General features: G+C 39.6%; 1 protein-coding gene across 1 annotated transcript in view; it reads left to right on the top strand.

The window, feature by feature from the left end:
* The window catches only part of VEGFC (vascular endothelial growth factor C), a 157037-nt gene that overhangs the window by 107582 nt on the left and 27386 nt on the right, over window positions 1-22069 (top strand). Inside the window, exon 3 of the mRNA XM_040418695.1 lies at window positions 5301-5491. Coding sequence (XP_040274629.1) covers window positions 5301-5491 — 191 coding nt within the window. The remainder of the gene's footprint in view (window positions 1-5300; window positions 5492-22069) is intronic.

Genomic DNA, 22069 nt, shown 5'->3' with positions numbered 1-22069 from the left:
CTCGGATCAACTAAAGACAAACAGCGTTTAAATCAGGTGAACTATAGCTATCTGTCTATGCAAGCAGTGTGATTGGGAGGTCGCTGATAACAGATTCCCTTTAACTTATGTAGTCCCAAAGGATATATGTAAAGCATATGTAACCTGGTACAACAGTAGAAATGCTTATTCTGCTTTTACTTACAGTGGGGTAGTCTAGGACAGTATCCTAGATGGGGACCTAGTGGTATATCTAGCATACGGCTACACATTCAGGTTTATTGATATAGTTATGGAAGCCAAAACCAGGAGTGAATTCAAAAAAGAGAAGTCACATCTGTCCTTTCTACTTTCCACTTTATGATCCACACTTGATTTTGGCTTCCAAAACTACTGTTTCCGTACCCCTAATATGAATTTCTGGTGATATGAGAACACAGTGCTCCAAACATGGCATCCAAAACATTAGGGCATTCAACATAATGGCAACCATAAAGCATTGTGGCATCCAAAATACTTTATCCATTATAAAAAATTTAACTTTTCAGTCTCAGAATTTTTCTGGAACAAAATCTGCTGAGTGTGAAGGCACCCTTATAGTTTGGAGAGCCACAGGTTGGAGACATTGCAATGGACAACTGAGAGAGTTTATCTTCTGTTTTAAACTTGTGACATGGGGTATAAAAGGAAAGTGTTAAATACACAGAAAGTAAAAAGATGTAATCCAAGTACACAGAAAAACGCTTGTGTGTCCTGAGTTACATATATCCCATAGATCTTAAGAAAACATCTGAAGCTGGCTTCTTCACCCAAAAAAAAAAAATAATCGCTGTCAAAAATTTAGGTGCCAAAATGGCACTAAAAACACATAAGTGCAGAAAACCACAACACCAGCAAACATGTATGTGTGAAAGCAACCTCACCCAAATATTACTCCTTCAGAATCAGAATATTTTACCTAAAAGAAGTCAAAGTGATCAATGATGGACCCCTCATATGTAAGATACTAAAATATGTCAGAAGCAATTGCTGAAGATTTCTGCAAACTTTTGTTTGGAGTTGCTAAGAATGGCACAATACTGAAATTCACATTAATTACAGGTGCCTAATGCCCTGATGGTCTGAGAAGCATCATGTGACCATGTACAAAGCACCTTTAGAATGAAGAGGTACCCGTAATTAAAGGGGTTATGCCATGACTAATGTAAAAATGAATATCAGACATCATATAGCACATGTCAAATCTCTTTCTAACAAAGCTAGAACCAGCCCTGTACCTCACATGGATCCCGAGATCTCCCCATTCATTGCTCTTCTAGATTTATATCAAGCTGGCAGCTCAAGGGGAGTGTCTTTTCTGCTGCAGCTCAGGGGGCGTGTCCATGCTCTGCCTATCACAGCTCAGGAGACAGTTCAAGGATGAAACTGAGCATGTGCGACCTTCTCAGTGAGCAGGACAAAGAAATAAGAAAAAAACAAACCCCAGGTGGCGCTATACAGATACATTTTATTGAATAACTCAGTGGCTATGCAAAATGTTTTATTATGAGCAACTACAAGTATTCAGATCCAGGTGCTGGTTTGAATATTGTAGAATATTTTTTATGGCAGAACCCCTTTAACAAGCAACATACATGAACCTTAGGAGCCTGAATAGTATTTTATTTATGCTGATATTAGAGATGAGAGAATTTATAAAAATTTGTTTCGGGTACGATTCGTCCGAATCGACCATGTGATTCTATTTGGGGACAAATCGATTCTGAAAAATGCGTTAAATGCCTGGAAAATCCCTCTCTCTCTTTCCCATCTCTCTTTCTCTCTCCCAAGAAAAAATTTCCTGAATCGAATCTCAAGAAATTCTGATTATCGCAAATCTGTTTTCTTGCAAAATTTGGGTCAAATTTTGATTCTTAAGAATCGATTCACTCATTGGTTGCTGATATATTTTAGATAGAACATCTTTTGGATGTTGTAACTTAAAGGTGTCAGTCATTATGACACATTCCCTTTAATTAAGAAATGTCTTCTTGGCACAATGCTTGTCGTAAATAGCATGACCCCAAAATCATATTCTGTCAGCTGGTGGGACAATCTTTTCTGTTACAAATTATAAATGAACTATTTTGTGCATTGATGCTTATTACCATGGTGTATTTGAGAAATTGTAACATACCGTACATTTGTTCATGCTTTTTATATGCATACTTTCCCGTCCTTTTTAGCAGCCAAGGAAATAGCATGAGCTCATACCACATACAAGGTTTACATGACTGCCTTAATCCAGTCAATTCACCCTAAATCACCCTCAACGTACGTACTTTAAGAACTTTGGGGGTCATTTATTAACCTGAAATATGCCTATGTTAGGCGTATTTCAGGCGCAGATTGCAGCGAAACAGTTAGGTCTAAAACATCAGGTCTAAAAAAGTAACTGCGGGGTGGGCAGGGAAGTTGATGGGCCAGGAGGCTCGTCTCATTCATCATTTTCTATGCCTGTTTTAGGCGTAGAAAATTGTCTAAATGTAAGACCGCTAGAAAGCTGTCTTACATTTAGAAGCGGTGAATGATGCGCCGAAGTTATGTAAAGCCCAGCACCTCTTCATTACTTCAACGATCCACTGCCAGCGCAGGGGCTTTATTAAGACTATATGCTGGTCTTAATAAAAGATCCCTTTCTCTATAATTCACATTCGTAAAATAATATATGAGTCTATTTTGTACATTGTTAGATATTGTGATTAATACACATAGTCATATGAGCACTGGGAGTCAAAACCGACTTCTCAGCAATATACTGTAGTATATGTAACATGTTAACGTATAAGCATAGGGGGAGATTTATCAAAATGGCCATAGCAACCAATCAGATTCTACCTTTCATTTTCCAATAGAGCTCTGAAAAATGTAAGGTGGAATCTGATTTGTTGCTATGGGGAGTTTGATAAATCTCCCCCATAGTTTATAAGACTCGAAAAAGACATCTGACCATCCAGTTTAGCCTATTATCTTGCAGTGTTGATCCAGAGGAAGAAAAAAAACATGAGGTAGAAGACAATATTCTACCAACTTTTAATCAGGCAATCAGAATAACTCCCTGGATCAACGACCCCTCTCTAGTAGCCATAACCTGTAATATTATTACACTCCAGAAATACATCCAGGACCCTCTTGAACTCTTTTAGTGAACTCACCATCACCACCTCCTCAGGCAGAGAGTTCCATAGTCTCACTGCTCTTACCGTAAAGAATCCTCTTCTATGTTTGTGTACAAACCTTCTTTCCCCCAGACGCAGAGGATGTCCCCTCGTCACAGTCACAGTCCTGGGGATAAATAGATGATGGGAGAGATCTCTGTACTGCCCCCTGATATATTTATACATGGTTTTTAGATCTCCCCTTAATCGTTTTTTTTCTAAAGTGAATAACCCTAATTTTGTGTATTTTATGCATTTTACATTACTGTGTTTTTAAAGTGAAATCAGTCATGGGAGGTAATCTTTACACTATGAAAATATTCTACTAGCCCCATGTAAACGGGGGATGTGCTGCCAGCAAAATGTAAAGCATATACATGGTGAACTATTGTAGTAATGATCATCCCCCCCCCCCTCCATACAGTTTTGATCGGCCCATTGAAAGGCGGTTTAACCAAGCAAACCTGTTGTATTGTCAATCTGCACTAATTCCGCCCCTGCATTCAGCCTTCTAACAGTAAAAGGGCCTTAAAGTGGCTTTGTCACAAGATCACCTCTATTAAACCAGTCAATCGCCTGGTAGGGGTGATTCTGCAGTTTAAAATAATACCTTTGTACTCACTGTTGGTGCCACGGTTGTTGATAAAATCATACTTTTATTCCTTTGCTGGCAGGCAATTTCGATCACCAGGAGGCGGGCTTTTTTCAGTACAAGCGCCGCTATGCGACACCTTCCGACATCTAAACACCCCTCCTCCTCTTGATTGACAGTGCTACAGTATGAGTTCAACTTGTTTTTTGTGTTTTTGTCTTTTTCTTCCCCACCTTCCAAAACTCATAACTTTTTTACTTTTCTATTCACATAGCCTTATGAGGGCATATTTTCGGGGGACCAAGTTGTATTTTTAAGGGCACCATTAAATTCATTATACCTTGTATTGAAAAATGGGGCTGGGGGGGGGGAATCTGTCATGCGAAATAAAAAAATGCATTTCTGCCATGGTTCTGGTTTTGGTTTTATAGGGTTCACTATATGCCAGAGTTGACATGAAGAGGGTGTGGGTGTGTACCATTATGGGAATATCAACTCTATATAATTTTATTATGTTTTACTACTTAAAAAGTAAAAACCTACAGGAAGAAGAAACCTACAGGTTGTGCTTGGTATTGCAGATCAGCGCCATTGAACCGAATGATGCTGTTTTCGTAAGGAAGCAGCCATGGTTTTCTCCTAAAATTCATTTATTAAAAAGAAAGTTATAATATAATATTTCTGTGTATTATCACTTTATGTGATTTTTGTATATTTATTGTAATGTGGTTTCACTATTCCAGGTTTATATAAATAATCCACTAACAGATAAAGGTATAAAGGTATACGTTCCTATTCCAATGATCAATATAACTAAGCCTGATGGGAACGTTAAAGACTCAAAATAATTTTATTGGTGATAAATCTCTAAAATCTTGGGGTGTACAACCCACTCTTATATACACAACACAGGCTTTAGGAGGGGTCACACTGTCTGGTGTGTGAACCTTATATATAACCACACAGTGAAACCTCTGGACCTAGACTTTAGTGGTGTGCTCGTAATGTACTAATGACACACGATTGCACCCCCACAGTATTGTTAGCAGTCCTATCAGAACACCCCCCCAAACAGAAACAGTCCGATTTTGTGCTTGGATTTCCGGACGGAATCCACACCGAAATCTGCACATACTCCGCACCAAAACAACCTCCTGTTGTATTCATTGCAAATCCACCCTAGCACCCATACAGCCACGGATGACTTCCTGCAAATTTCCAAACCACATCAAGAGGAGACATGTCTTGTCCTGGTGTGGTTTCCAGTGGCTGGTGTCCGCATATTGATTAGCCCCATTGAATGGGACTAAAGCCGAAGGGGGATCTGTGACATGCAAAATGCAAAACCACATCAGAAATCCAAGGGTCAGAGTCAGATTTCCAGAGTGTAGGCATACCCTTTAGTCAAGGATCCTCTGAAATGTTACTTCTGGTCCCACCCAATTGTTGAGCAAAGAGGGACATATATGGCAGGTATTTTCCAGCCGGTGTATTAATATTACAAGGAATTAATGAAATTTCCTCTGTCTTAGGTATTGAAACTGAATGGAGAAAGACTCAGTGCACGCCACGAGAAGTATGTGTAGATGTAGGAAAAGAATTTGGAGCGTCAACAAACACCTTCTTTAAACCTCCCTGTGTATCCTTATACCGATGCGGAGGCTGCTGCAACAGTGAGGGGTTGCAGTGCATGAACACCAGCTCTACGTTCGTCAGCAAGACAGTAAGTTATAAAAGTTATAATCACAATCAGATTGACCATAAACTACAATGGAAAATAAATGAGAATATGTAGAATACACTTTAAATCATCAACGTAGTTCTGTTGAAAAGACTCCAAGATCTTCTTTGGTTATTGAGGATATTGCTGTCACATCACTTTTGTCCCTTTGATCCCAGAGCTCAGTGGTTATAAAGCCACAGCAGATATTGTATTAGAAGAGAGAAGCATTCAGTGAACTTCAGATTTGGCAGTGATTTGTGGACTTATGGAGATCAAAAGAGGAGGAAATCTATTCTGCATGTTTACCAGTCTCATAAGAGCACTAGAGGCTAAATCTCATACATGTCAAGCAAAACTGTGTCATGCTGACCACGTTCAACCAGTCAGAGGGTCGAAGTAATAGTTTTTATTTTTTTCTTCAAGTATTAAAATCCAGTGTTTACTATGAGAAAAAAGTAGAAAACGTAGACTATTACCAAAGGCGTATTAAATGTCTTTTAAACAATGATCTAACAACGTTGTGCAGGGTTTATTTTATTACTGTATTTTTCTATGACAGCATAACTACATTCTAATATGAGCTCAACTATTGTCTACTGTACAGCCAAAACAGACTAACTCACTGAGAAGACTTATCCCAGATTTTCTGTTTCACCATGTATTGTGCACACTGGCCATCTTCTTTGAGAGGACCATCCCCTATGAGACCACTTTCCAATGCAGGTTTGGGTGGTTGAGGTTTCACTGGTACAGAGAACATAAAGAATGCTAGGTTTTATATGGTCACTATGCAGAGGCTTCACCAGCATTTATTGGGCCCATTTGTCCAGGTATGGAATCCTGCGAATATCTACCTCTCTCCAAAAGGTCCATAACATTTTGGAAAGAAGAGGGAATCTGCCATGCCAAATATTCACGGCACTCTGCTATTCCTGAATGGGAGTATGGAAGCATTTATATTTTTTGGCATGGTGATCTTTCTCTTTATACGTATATAGGTCTCTCGTATACATAATGAAACCCAATTCTGTCACCTTACTTTGCCATAAAGACTTACAAAAGTCTTCTGTATCTTTTACCAAATAGTATCCATAAAAGTAGTTAAAGTTTGTAACCCATCTGACATAAAAATCCACATCTCTTATTAAGAATGGTGTATGGTCTTGATATTTAGCATTCATTTAAAATTTTAGACATGACACCATAGAACGGTTTTACCATCCTACACATTGGCAAATATTTGTAGCTACCAAGTTAGGACAGAAATTAGGTTGAATATACCAGTGAATCTCTAAAAACTTGCTTCCCTGGCGTTTCACATTTTCTATTTTAAAGATGCATTTTAAGGATAAAAGACAATAGTGTTGGCACAATGGCTCAGTGCTTGACACTGTGGCCCTGCAAAGATGGGTTACTGGATTTGAATGTGACCAAGCACAACATCAAGATGCTCTTCTTGTTTTTGTGTGGGATTTCTCCAGGTTCTCCTGTTTCCTCTCACACTCCGTTAATTGACTCACCAGAAAGTTGACACAAGAGTGTGTCTGAAATTGGGAACTTGATTATTTGCCTCACTGGGCACAGGGACTGGTGAGAATAGTGTCAATCTATGAACAATGCTGAGAATACATCAATAATTTATAGTTAACAGAAATAATAGGGGGTACAATATGGATCTGTATTAAAGCAGCCCCTATATAAAGACAATAAAGATTGCATGTGTGATGTTTGAATCTGCCTATTTTGGTTAAATTAGGAGGCTATCGAATGTATGGGGGGGAGACGGGGGACTCCTGACTCCCCCCAATCATATTAGGTGCTAAAATAGGGATCTGTATTAAAGCATTTCAACCTCCATGTGTAAAGCCGACCGTACACTTTAGATGTATGTCAGTCAAACTTGCCAATTTTGGAAAGATTAACTAATTTGTCAATCATGCATGCTTCGCCGACCTGTGTTTGGGGGGATTGTAAGCAATATCTTAGCTGGGTGAGCGTTCACTCGATAGTTATCTTGTGTGTACGGCCAGTCTTAGGGAGCGTTCCTTCCTGACAATTGCCTGCTTATCAGTGGAGGTTACAGGCGGCATTTACATGCAGGGATCACCTCTATGGTATGAGGACAAACCGTGGCTGCTGTCATTGCTCGTCCTCATACACATTCATTGTTTCTAGGCAGCAGATGACTATTCACACAGCCCAATCTACTGCCCAGAAACAATGACTGAAGTGTCCACACCAACAATTATTTCAACTTGGGTTCATTATCTGGAACATGCGTTCATACAAGCGTTTTTGCCAGATAATCGGCCCAAACATCGGGCTGTGTAAACCCTCCTTTAACTTCTGTTATTTTCTGCTGGATCTTATAAGCTTATAAATGGCCCTCTAGGTTTCAGGTAGCACAGCAGAACCTGAACCCTAACTTTTCTAATGGACCCTAACAATAGTGGGATCAGAACCTTTCTATGCTTCAAGTAATGCTATGTAATAGAAAAGCTTCAGTCATCTTTATCGATTTGCTCAGTCCTTATAATATAAGCAAAATGTTAAATATATATTTCTCTTCATATAATTAATTTGGCTTTTTCTGGAAGAGAAACAGCAAGTGGTGACCAAATCAATGTGGTATGTTAATCCAAATCCAAGTGCCTCTAATCTGTGTGTACAAACTCCTTTCTCATAGCCGGTTCCTCCTTAACATTCCATTGTTTAGAAAACCCTTTCATTACACACAATTTATTGTGTAAAGTGCAGTAGCATTTGACCTCTAGATTAGTATTTTTTTTTGTTTTTTTGGTTATGGTGTTAATTCCTTTTAAAGCTTACAATGTGTAAGAAGTTTTATATGAGCCTTTAACTCTACATTATATAGAATTTTATACATTTATGTTAACATGAAACAATAGTCATCACATAAGATAATCTATGATAGCATAAAACATTGAAAAATGTATTGATCTGTACACTGAACTTTTATTCAAACACATTGAGGCAGATTTACTATCTTTAATATTTAGATGTAAACTGGCCATACATATTACATGTATATTGGCCGAACCCACCAATTTCAGTGGACCAGCCAACCATGTAATGTGTATGGGAGTCTCCTGACTGTCCCTTAATGGCAGATGTTTGAGGAGATAAGGATTAGTCAAGTTATATTTCAACTGCCTGATCCTTTTGTTCTTGGAGAGATAAGAAGCCACCAGAGGTGTCTGGCAGTGGGTTTTGTTCCCCTCTTCCTACTGAGAATACAAGCTGAGCAGGAGTGTGTATGAGGGGATCAGAACTGATAGCTGTTAGTAGAGATGAGCGAATTTTTGAAAAGTTAGATTCAGCTGACTCGCCGAATTTTACAAAAAAAATAGCTTTGTGACTAATTACTTCATTACGACGCGCATTTTTTTGTAAGTAGTGCAATGTCAGGGAGCTGCGATAGGGCCCTTCCCCCTGTCATTGTACCCCTCAGATGCCGCATTCATGCATGATCACTACATCTGAATGTAAAAACAGTATAAAATTAACATAATTTTTTTAAAAATCAAACTTACCACCTAGATTTGCTCGCGACGGCCCTGCTGCCGCCATCTTGCTTGAAGATCTGGTGTGAAATCTCACGCAGAGTGAGATTCAGTCATCACGCCGGCCGGCATGGTGACGTCATACGTCACTGTGCATTGGATGGCGGCTGGCTGCCTGTCACAAGCAAATGGAGGAGGTAAGTATGAATTTTTTTGTTTTTTACACTATTTCGCTAACATGAAGCACGAGGAAATTCGGCTTCGAGGCGAATTGAATTTATCCTAAAATTCGGATTGAATTACACTTCGTGGGATTCAATTTGTTCATCTCAAGCTGTCAGCCGTAGACTAGGCAGTTTAAAGATGTGCCAAATTTATCACAGTGGATAATGCTGGATGAAAGATAAGGTCCTTCTTTAGACCCTTTTGATTAACTTTACATCATATATTGTTGGCGTATTTTATGGGAGAAGTTTATACAAAATTGTTGGTGCAATTTCTACACACTTTGCCACATCCTAAGCCATGCTCAGTTTCCCTTTATCACTACTCCTCATCCCTTTGTTAAATCAGTCTCCAAAGCACATAATAAATGTATGTTTTCTGGCAACTAAATTTAATGGCAGTTTGGCAAATGGACTTCCTTTCACCAGGATGAGCAGCCACTAACATGGAGCAGCTCTTGATGTAGATACTGATCATAGGGGTTTACAAAGCTAGACTGTATTAAATGGGGTTATATTCATGAGATCACCCCTTAATACTTATGTGGGTTTCCCAGGACCAAAGCATTGAGGACCTATCCTGAGGATAAATGCAAATAGTGATTTAGAAGCAGCACTGTGCGGTCTCACGATAATGCGTATATTCAATGCAACAGCCTCACCGTAGGCCCTTGATCCATCAGGCCATGAGATGAACATGAAAAAGAAAAGATGGCTCCGGCAGCATTCCGCAATATCCAATATTCTTTAATTATAACCTCAAGACACCAAACAGCAACATTTCGACTGAAGACCAGTCTTTGTCAAGCCTAATGACATCAATAACCATAGGCATAGGCATGCCTATGGTTATTGATGTCATTAGGCTTGACAAAGACTGGTCTTCAGTCGAAACGTTGCTGTTTGGTGTCTTGAGGTTATAATTAAAGAATATTGGATATTGCGGAATGCTGCCGGAGCCATCTTTTCTTTTTCATGTTCTATCCTGAGGATAAGTCTTCAATATCAGATCAGCGGGTGTCCAACTCCTGACAACCCTGCCAGCTTCATGTTTTTGATTGAACCAGGCACCAAAACAACACAGCTGTGTCCACTTCCTATGAATAGGTCATCCATTCAAATCTCTAGAATCCCTTTAAGAAATTTAACACAGTAACAATCTATAATAAAAAGATAGGGCACAGAATGCAATAAGTACATTTTTGTCCTGGCTTTGAGCATTAAAGACATAACAAAGCTCTCAAAATAATGGATAAGACACATCTAATCTTCTTGGTTAACCTTTTGTATTCCATAATCAGAGAGCAGGCAGAATCTTCCTACCCTGTTTTATCCCAAGACGTTACTTGAAATATTGTCTAGAACCACAACATAAACTACTGGAGATAATGTGGTCACCAAAATCAGCGGTGATGTCATTTGACTAAAAGGTACAGAGAGAGAAAAGGATGTCATAGGCAGTATAATGGCTGCTATTATGTTACATAGCATAGGCCCTCCCAAGTTATTTTATCAATGAACTTATTCATTCAATCATGAGCAGTGGATAAAATCCAGTTTTGGAAATCCAAAAAGCTAAATACTTCATTACAAAGGTTACATCGGAGGGGATAAAGAAATACGTTTAACTCAAATGTTAGATTCAACATTGATCCCCTTTAGCATCAGTAATATTATATATTTAATGTATACTACTGTAGGGAAAAGATGTCTTCAGTAGGATCTATAACATTATAAAACCTGAATCAATCTGCAAGCACAGGGAAAACACTAATGACTCCAAGTTCTACTCTTTATTGATTTATATCTTTATTTTATTGGCTGTATTTCACTTGCTGGCTGGAAAGGTTTGAATACAGATCAGAAAGTTTTAAGCAGACCTCTTTGAAAGAGAAAATATATAGCAAAGTCAGAAAGTCAGACAAATATAGTTTTTAAAGTCTTGGTAGGGTCGCAATATTTCTATAGAGAAATTTGAAATCAATTGTAAAGAATGAAGGTACAGAGTATGTGTGATTTACAAGTATCTTCCATATTACTTTTAGGAAATTGTATGTAAAAGAGAAAATTAACAGGAAGGGCAGTTTCTATACTCTTTAGTCAATTCCTGCTTCTCATCAACCCAATGTTTGCTCTTAACATCTTCATCTTTTAATAGTCTTGCCCTGGTCTTTCTCTCTTTTAAACCTCTTAGTGGCTACTGGATAAACACTTTATCACTTATAAGGGCATTCTTTTATCTTCAAAGCTCTTTGTGTAGCTACTCCCCCTGGAAACTCAGTCTTAATCTTCCTATTGAAAGGTAGACATCTCCTCCACTCCAAATAAGTGCTTGCTTTCCACACCTCCGACACCCACAGCAAGGTCTTCTTATTACTATGCCATGATCCTAGAATCCTACCATATTTCAACAAATATCCCAATATTATATAAGATGATATCAACCTTAAAGTGCGAAAATGTGCCTTTGATTGTAGTGCATGCATGGTTTGTGATGAAGATGAGGAGTTCGCTATATAGGTCATCTTTTTTATGGTCCTGAATGCATGAAGTACATCCAGAATCCAGAATCCGATAAAAGAGTGTGAAGACTTTATTGTACATCTTTAAACAAAAAGGGACATCATTGACACTTAAACACCTATGTGTTTTGGGTCTGACAATAGTGACTCTTACTCATGTCATAAGTAAGGGTCACTATTGTCAGAACCGCAATGTTTAGGTTTTCAAGTGACCATGATGTTCCCTGTTCAGTCTTAAAAACGCACAATAAAGTTTTCACCCTCTTTTATCGGATGCTGGAGTTCCTCATGCGCCATGATGGTAATGATGGTATTAGCAGGATAGTCAGCTTTCACAATAGTGGGTTTGTAGAGTTCACATCTATTTTGCTTGGTTTGTACATTATGGAGTAGTGATTTCTCTTTATTCAGAAGGAAAGCATACAGTAAGCAGTGTCAATGAGACACTATCAAAGTTTCAAAGAAAAAACATCATACTCAATTATTACTCACACTATTTATTTCCATCTGTCAGGTTATCATTATTATCTGCAATTGGGCAGCATAATATTACACCAGTTCTTCAAATAAGAGGCCATATAGTTACTGATCCCGATCCCGGTTCATTGTTTACACAGCATTACCTACGCAGTATTGTACTAGTTTGTCCTTATAGCCACTGTCTTTAACCTCCCAGGCGGTATGATTATGTCAGGAATTTTGTACCAAAAGTGGTACAATTTTTTGCATAAATATTTTATGGGCACAAATGACAGTAAAATGGCAGGCAAGGGGCACTGTACAGTCATCAAATGTCAGATCTGAGGTTATACAGTGTAATCCTCTCAGATTACAATGTATAACCTCTGTTATGTGTGTTTGTCACTTTTTATGTTTATATTTATTTAAATTTCCCGCCCAGTTCCGCTCCCATGCGCAGCTGCTGCTCGCAGGGAACGGAACCAGGAAGTCACATGCCGGCCGGTGTTCTACCAGATCTCTATACCTTGCGAAAAGTCTATACCGGAAGTGACGCGGCCGCACAGGAATCACCTGGAGGAGGGTGTGCCCGGCGCTGCGCAAGTGCACATCCACTGGCTTAGGAAAAAATAGTTGCAGCGCCGAGTGGATGTGCGCTTGCCCAGCACCGCTCACACCCTCCTCCAGCTGATTCCTGTGCGGCCGCGTCACTTCCGGTGCGGCCGCATCACTTCCGGTATAGACTTTTCGCAAGGTATGGAGATCTGGCAGAACACAAGCGGAGGACATCGCCGGATCACCGGCAGAAGGTGAAGGGACTCTGCAATGTTACCCCGAGCGTCACACTCGGGAATACCGTCAGGGAGGTTAATATCAAAGACAAATGGTCCTCCATACCTCATTGGAGCACACTGCTGCTTCCTGAGTACAATATATTCAGTAGAGGCAGTTCCAAAAAAATGTTTTTAACCCAATATCTTTACTAGTATTAATTTATACAGAAATCATTCTTGAATGAACTAGTAGTAATCTCTATATATTTATAGTATAGTAGGATTTGTATGTGGATTAACATTACCAGAGCGAGTGATGTACCATGCATAATTTTAAATACATCAAAGGGGGTGTCCGAGATTTTCATATTGATGGTCTGTCCTCAGGATAGGCCATCAATATCTGATTGGTGAGTGTCTGACTCATGGCATCGACAATAATCGAGACTGATGCCAGCCAGGGCAGCAGAAATAATCCATCGGTTCACGGACTGCCTTCCAGCACCGGATGTAGTGCACAGGAAAAGTTGCCCAGTACTTGGAGATTAAAATCTTGATACTTTATTTCATTTCAGTTTAACAAGTTCCATTACATTTTGCAATAGTTAGCGTGTTTCAGTCGCTAGGCCCTATTCGTGACATACATCCAGCAGGACCGCCGCTGTTTAAAAAGTGTGCAGTACTGTAAGAGGTGTGAACACACTATGTAAACAGCCACAATCCTGCTGCATGTACTGTATGCCGTGAAGAAGGTCTGAAAATCGAAACGTGTTGACTATTGCAGCATGTCATGCAACCTGTTAAACTGAAATGAAATAAAGTATAAATAAAGATTTTAATCTCCGAGTGCTAGGAAACTTTTTTTGTGGACTCTAACACCCGGCACCCTCACCGGTTGTTTGAGGAGGCCGTGGGGCTCCGATGAATGAAACTGAGCTGCAATACCAAGCACAGTCGCGATTCAATGAGTGGTGATGTGCTTGGTAAGCTGCAAGGAAGCTACAGTGCTCACCAGCTGTGACCTCCTCAAACCGCTGATCAGCGGAGGTGTTGGGAGTCAGACCCCTGCCGATCTGATATTGATAACCTATCTTGAGAATAGGTCATCGACAATAAACACTCAGAAAACCCCTTTAACATCTCTTGTTATCAATTTGTTGCTTACTATAGAAATTAGTTGGATTTGTAGGGTCATAAATGTCTGGTTTAAGATTTTAGAAATGGGGATTTCAAGTCTTCATATTTACCAATAAGGCAGAGAGAATCAGCAACCAAAAAAGTCAGTCGCACAAGCTGACATCAGAAGAGTGCATGCTTCCAAATCATGTGATCCAGAGCAGGAAAATATTTAACTGGTGGTTTATTATTAAAAGTTTCAAACACGAGACGTTTCTGCGCTCACCGGCCCCTTCCTCAGGTAGAGACAGACTTTTACAAATAGGAACCAATGGAAAAATTGGAAGATCTCCGTGTATGGAAAACACATGTCAATGAAGACTATGATGAAAGCTGACACAGAGATTGATCATTTCCAGCAATGATTTGTTGTTCTTTTGTGCCTTGTGAAATCACTTAGTATTTTTTTGTTGTTTTCAGAACATTTTTTCCTGCAGAATTGTTCTGCACAGGACGTTACGTTGCCATGTACTCAGCCGTAGGATCTTTTCACAGATGTCAGTAGTGGTCATACAGAAAGCTGCACCACTAACACACTGCAAAAGCTGCAGCAAAGAAAGCCTGTCAATGTTCAACATAAAAATGGTGGAATGTAAGGAAAATAGAAGTCAGAGCAGAAGAATAATACAGAACAATGGCAGGCTTTCTGCCTAATCTTAGAAATCGCACTACTTTTAATTGTAAATCCGCTTTATAGAAACATTGGTAGAAAAATATTTTTAGTACTTTATATATAATCACAGTGCGGTATTGCATGTAAAGATCATGATTATGGATTTTATATGAAATCATTAACTCCTTAAGGACGTGGCTAACTTTGAACTTTAAGAGAGAACATATTTTTCTTTTGCCTCTCTATGGACAGACAGGGCTGTGTGGGATCTTGTTTTTTGCACTTCAGATTTTTTATTCATGTCTTTATAGTATCTCATTATTACAGGATGAAGGCAGTAACAAATGATAACTGCTGTGACCGGGCTAGCACAGCACCGTGAATGAATATGAATGGGGCTTAATGGAGTATTCTATCCTTAGGATAAGTCATCGATATCAGATCTGTGGAGGTCTGACTCCTTCCACCCCGACCAGTAACTTGTTTGAAGAGGCAACAACGCTCTTCCTAAGCCAGTGACGTCACATTGTCTATGTACAACTCAGTCCCATCTAAGTAAATTAGCCTAGGCTGCAAAAAAGTCATCTGCGGGAATGCCGGGAATTGGCCCCCACTGATCTGATACAGATGATTAATCCTGAGAATAGGTCATCAATATTGTATTCCTGGAAAACCCCTTTAATTAAAAACCATGGCCAATAATTTCTGGCCTTTCTTCGTGATGTTTTTGTGTTATTAGTAGAAGACTGTTGGCAGCGGATTAATCAGGTTTCCATCAGGCGTAACACGAGGAACAACTGGGTTTTATTCAGAAATACCAGCACAACACATGAATATAACTTTCAGTAAGATCAGAATCTCAGCACATCTGATTCTGGCTTTCTTCTCTCTCAGCTCTCTCTCCGTACATGTGCAGCAAGGCTCCGCCCCTTCCTGCCTTTTTTTTTTTAGCACTACTTTATTAACAACTTAACACTGTGTTTGGAAACATGTTCTCGCATAAGTAGTTGTTGCAATACACAGAATAATGAGCATTATTCCAACAAAGATGCTATAACTTTTTTGTGAGCCTATGCAATGACAGAATTATATTATTATAATAATATTATTATTATTTTCATCTGTAAAATCATTTCTAGTATGGGAAATGTCTGTTTGTCCACAGTATGCATCTTTCCTGACATGCACTTGCTCATTCGACAGCAACCCCTTCCCCCTCCCACCATACACATGCACGTCTGGATTGCCCAACCCTTCTTTTCTCCATCTGCCATTAAGGGAAAGTGAGGACACCCCCTTACATGTTAGATAGTCAGCTCATCTCACCAACAGGTTTAGCTAACATTAATCAAATGTCTATGGCCAGCTAAACTATCTTAAATGGTATGCCAACATACATTACAAAAGAAATACGAGTACCTTAGATCTTACTATGTATTAGGTCACTTGGTCATATACTACACTTTAGGATCTACATACACTAGAAAATGATATATTGATTTGAATATAGAGATGCAGGAGAGAAAACTGATTCCTATCTTTCATATATATATATATATATATATATATATATATATATAGTTTTTAGGAGAGCCATGAATGAGGTGGTCTAAGGCTAGTTTCTTCACTGTCATCAAATTAGCCATTGAAAAACAAGGGATCTATACGCTATATTGTTTTATTCTGTCGCACTGGCTACATCACTGTAGAGTTGGCATGATATATCATCTTATATCATATATAAAGGTTATGCTACTAATTTACATGAAGGTTGTGTGCCTTTTGGGTGCCCTTTTTTCTTGTTGAGAACTTCTGTCTCTGCAACCCCTACAGACATACCAGTACTTGTACTGCTCACCTGGATGAGCCTCCTATCACAAGCTTCTTCCATTCTGGTAATGCTTGAGGAGGGTTTTTTCCAGCATGTAAGACAGTTGCAGAGCCATATTATCCCTTTCACTCTGGACCCATCATTTGCTGTAGCTAAGTAAGGGTAGGTTCAGATGGAGTTTTTTGAAGGAAGTTTTCAGGCAAATTTTCGTGCAGGTTTTTCAGCCGAAGCCAGAAGTGGATCCAGCAGGAAGGAGAAGTAGATGTTATTCCTTTATATTCCTGATTCCTACTGAACCCACTTCTGCCATTGGCGGAAAAACTACCTCAAAAAAACTTTGTGTGAGCCTACTCTGAGGGTATGTTCACATGGCTAAAATCTGCCACAAATTCAACACCATAAAATGGGTATTTTCCAATGTTGAATCCACATCCGAAACTCCATCAACAGTTTCCAATTGACTTCAATGTAAAAAACCAGACCATGTGCACAAAATGTAAATTTTTTCAGTAGCTGATTCGAAAAACACTTGATAAGTGGCGTGTTAGTTCTTAGAAGCAGATTTGATTTTGGATTCCATAAAAATCACTGGAGAAGCAGAGAAACTTAAAACCCCTCTAAGACTCTTGTAAAAACTCCTCTAAAACATGCACCAAATTAGAAATCTGCTACCAGAAACGACTTGTTTTCAGCTTCTGATCTGCTACTGATATTCCTGCCATGGATTTTAGCCATGTGAACATATCCTCCAGCTTCCTGAGCTGTTCTGTGCAGTAATTGCAAATTAAGTAATCCAGACCTGGCTAGATAAGGCAGCTGTCCCATGATTCTTTCCCAGTTATTGGACTTTCTGTCTGGTTCTTGTCTTGTATTAGTGTACTCTGTGGGTATCCTGTGATTCTCTACCTTGGCTTTTCTCCTGACCATAGCTTTGGATTTACCCTTTACTGACTGAATGCTGGGACCTGACTTCTGGACTGTTTATTGGATTTACTTACCTGGCTTGCTGAACATTCTAGCATCTCTGTTTAGAGAAGAGTTCCACTACTCGAGTCCTCAGGGCCCACCTACCGGTCATGATTTGAGAATATCCCACAGAAGGAATACCTGTGGTAAAGTCCTGATGCATTGACACTAATTATATCACCTGCTCAATTCTAAGGAAATACTGAAAACATGACCGGCAGGTGGTCAACCCTGAGGACTGGAGTGGAGAAACACTGGTTTAGAGCATACCTTCTTTTACCTCCCATGTACCCTTCTGCTGCTCTGTTAGTCAGTGACTACTATGTATATGTAGCCTTAGTCTACTGTGGTATAAACCTGTTGAAGTGGTTAGGGCTTATTCATATGGGAAATGTTCCCATTTAGGTGCTGTTCGAGCTTAGAATGAACAGCACAACAATGACCCATTAGCGTCAATGGATAAATTCACATGACTGACTTTTCATATGGATTATTTGGCTGTGATCAGAGAATCGCAGCATGCTCTATCCTTTTCTATTTTGCCAGATGGCTCCCTCAATGAAATGAATGAGTCTGCAAAAAAAAAAGAAAACACACGGACACCACCCAGATGAGGACCATTAACAACTCATCCGTGTTCACCATCCAGAACATGGACCAGTTTACTATCTTCCATCTAAAAAGGGCCTTAGGGTTCATGCACACATCCGTATGCCCTCCTAATTTGATATTATGAGTGCAGGACAATAGCCCTGCGGGCGGCCTGATGCGCACAGCATCATAGTAACCTATGATGCTGTGTACTCCTGTGCGCACGATGTATGCTCGCTCACGGACCGTATGTCTCGGAGGGCATGAGCCCTTAGACTCTACTAACCAGAGTGGCCGGACAGACTAAGGACTTTTCTTAACGTTAAGCCACCATTTAAACATTATACGCCAGCATCTATCGAATTCCGAGCCAGTGCTTGGGTTAATGTTTAAAAAGAGTTTTTTTTCCAGACTATAAAAATATTTCAGAAAAATAAATTCCAAGCTGTCTTACTCAACATGCTGAAACAATCACTGACAATGTGCTTAAATAATGTATTTTATCAGCGTTCGTGTCACCACATATGTAGCATTGCATTTTTCTATTATGAAGTGATATTGCAAACAGAATTACACATCTGGGCTTATTCTTCTCTGTCCAGTGCAATGTTCCATGCTAATATATTCATGTTTTAGGAATCTTAGGGTTTCGCTTGTCATACAGAATTACCATGAAGCACTTGATTCCAATTTAATTTCATTTTCTAACTTGTGATTTTCACCATGTGTTTTACTTTGGATGGTGCTAAAATCCGTTTCAGTATGGCAACAAATATATGAGGAATATATTAAATATTGGTTATTTTCAGAATTCTTTATGGGGTTTTCTGCTCATATGGATCAAAATACAGATCATTCGGGGGCAACTTTGCTATTGCTTCTAAAATATCATCTGATCAAAAGGTCACATTTTAAAAATATTGGATTTATTTACCTAGTTCTGTTACTATTATTGCATTTGGATCCTGTATGTGGTTATCTTTTTGGGGGGACAATACACCAAAAGTGCCATTTTGATGACATTTGCTTGCATAGTAAATTTAGTTTTCTGATCAAAAGCTCTGACTGATTTGTGTCTGGTTTGATTTAACCCCCTTGGATACCGGAGGTTTTTAGTTTTTGCGTTTTCATTTTTCTACCCTGTCTTCGAGGAGTCATAACTTTTTTATTTTTCCATTCACATAGCCATTTTAGAGCTTGTTTTTTGCCTGCATAGGATTTAGTGGGAGGCGGGAAAAAATTCCAAATGGGGTGGAATTGGGGGTAAAAATGCAATTCTGACAGTTTTACTTTTTTTTTTTACGGTGTTCACTATGTAGTAAAACTGACTTGTGTTTTATACAGGTCATTAAGAATCCGGAAATACCACATAGGTATAGTTTTTCTTGCATTTTAACCTCTTAAAGACCAGGCCAATTTTCATTTTTGCATTTTGGATTTTTCCTCCCCACGTTCCAATAACCGTCACTTTTTTATTTTTCAGTTCACATAGCTATATGAGGGCTTATTTTTTGTGGGACAAGATGCATTTTTTAATGCTACCATTTAATTTACCATGTCTTGTATTGGAAAATGGGAAAAAAAATCTTTGTTTGCTAAAATTGAAAAAAATAAAATAAATTTCCGCCAAGGTTTTGACATCACATCAAATCTGCACTGTGTGCTAAAAATAACCTAACGTCCTTATTCTGTGGCTCAATACAAATGGGGCGATACCAATCTTGTATAGGTTTTTTTTTTTGTTTTACCACTTTAAAAAAAATAAAAACGTTTGAAAAAAATCTAAATTTTCTTTGCATTGCCATATTCTGACAGCAACAAGTTTTTCAAATTTCGGTCTACAGAGCTGTATGAGGGCTTGTTTTTTGTGTAACTAACTGTATTTTGTAATGGTAACTTTTTGTTGTATGTACGACATTTTGATCATCGTTATTAAATTTTATTAAGATTTTTTTTATTCCTAATATGTTTTGTTTTTAATTGTTTATTAGTGTTGAGGGAGCATCGCGATGCTCAGCACACCGCGGTGTTCGGCCGAATACCGCGCGTGCTCGAGCGCAATGCTCGAGTCTCCTCCCCACACGTTTGTGGCTGCTATGCAGTCAATAAACATGCAAGTAAGTACTGCCACTCACTGTAATGCCATAGCCATGTTGGTTACTGGCATTACCGTGATTGACTGGCCGGAACGCGTCATCGGGTGCTATAAAGCACCCGATGACACATGGTTCGGCTCAGTCTTAGTCAGGGAGAGCTGTTCTGTAGAAGGGACAAATATTGTAGGGAATTGAATTAAATTTTTTTGTTAGGCAGGGTTGGTGGTAGAGACTCAAAAGTCCTTTTAAGGACTATTGTTGTATCTGACAGCAATATATATTTTTAGCGCAACCTGCGCTAAATAGCTTGCAATTGTTTGGCCGCTGCAGACAGCGACATTATCTGCGCTACATCTCCTGTGTAACGTGTGCGCAGCCTAAAAATATCTGTGACATCCAGTGTACTTTTTCCGTAGACGGTGTCCACTGCGGACAGTTACATTATCTGTGCTACATCTCCTGTATAACGTTTGCGCAGCCTAAAAATATCTGTGACATCCAGTGTACTTTTTCCGTAGACGCTGTGGACAGTGACATTACCTGCGCTACATCTCCTGTTTAACGTGCGCGCATACAAAAAATATCTGTGACATCCAGTGTATTTTTCCATAGACGGTGTCCACTGCGGACAGTTACATTACCTGCGCTACATCTCCTGTATTACGTTTGCGCAGCCTAAAAATATCTGTGACATTGACTGTTATTTTTACTTAGCCGCTGGTGACAGCAGCGCCATTACCTGTGGTACCTCTCCTGTATAACGTTTCCGCATCCCAAATATCAGTGAGATTGACTGTAATCTTTTCTTAGCCGCTGTTGACAGCAGCTCCATTACCAGTGGTACCTCTCATGTATAACATTTCCGCATCCCAAATATCAGTGACATTGACTGTAATTTATTTGTGCATACATTTTAAAAAACTGCGCTACTGTACGTGTGACATACTTGCAAGCATATATACAATTTTTTATGATGAAGGCGAGCTGTAAGGGATGGGGAAGTGGCCGTGCTGCTGATGGAGCACGCAGAGGCCCTGGGCGCGGTGAAACTGTGCTTGCTGGCAGAGCACAAGAAACACACTCATCCACGATACCTAGCTTCATGTCCCAGTTTGCAGGGCGGCGCAGGACACCACTCTCGAAGTCAGACCAGTGCGAGCACGTGGTCGGTTGTATTGCAGCAGATAATGCTTCCAATCGGTTAAGCAACACCCTGTTTTCCACAAAGTCCAGTCTCAGTAGCAAGAATCTGGTCAACAGAATCCTCACCCTGATCCTCCTTCCTCCCATCATGGAGTCTTTGCAAACAAGTGATCCCACGCTTGGATATTCCGAGGAGCTCTGTTCAGTGCCATTCCTTAATTTGGGCCTCTCGCCAAGCCTGCTTGAAGAGGGACATGAAGAGATCTTGTGCCCTGATTCCCAAATAATTGAGCATCCACAGTCAGAAGAAGATGGCGGTGGGAAACGGCAATTAGTCTTTCACGAAGTGGATGATGAGGATGAGACACAGTTGTCAATAAGTCAATGGCAATTAGTGTCTCAAGAGGTTGATGATAATGATGAGATACAGTTGTCAATAAGTGAGGTTGTTGTTAGGTCAACAAGTCAGGAGGATGACCAGAGTGAGGAAGTGGAAGAGGAGGTGGTGGACGATGAAATCACTGACCCAACCTGGGAAGGTGGCAAGCCGAGCGAGGACAGCAGTACAGAGGGTGAGGGATCCGCAGTACTGCAATAGGCTGGAAGAGGCAGTGAGGTGGCAAAAGGGAGAAGGCGGGCACACCTAACAGGCCCGCAACT

Source organism: Bufo bufo, chromosome 2, assembly GCF_905171765.1.
Source record: "Bufo bufo chromosome 2, aBufBuf1.1, whole genome shotgun sequence".
Taxonomy (NCBI): domain Eukaryota; kingdom Metazoa; phylum Chordata; class Amphibia; order Anura; family Bufonidae; genus Bufo; species Bufo bufo.
This window is presented reverse-complemented; position numbering and strand designations above follow the sequence as displayed.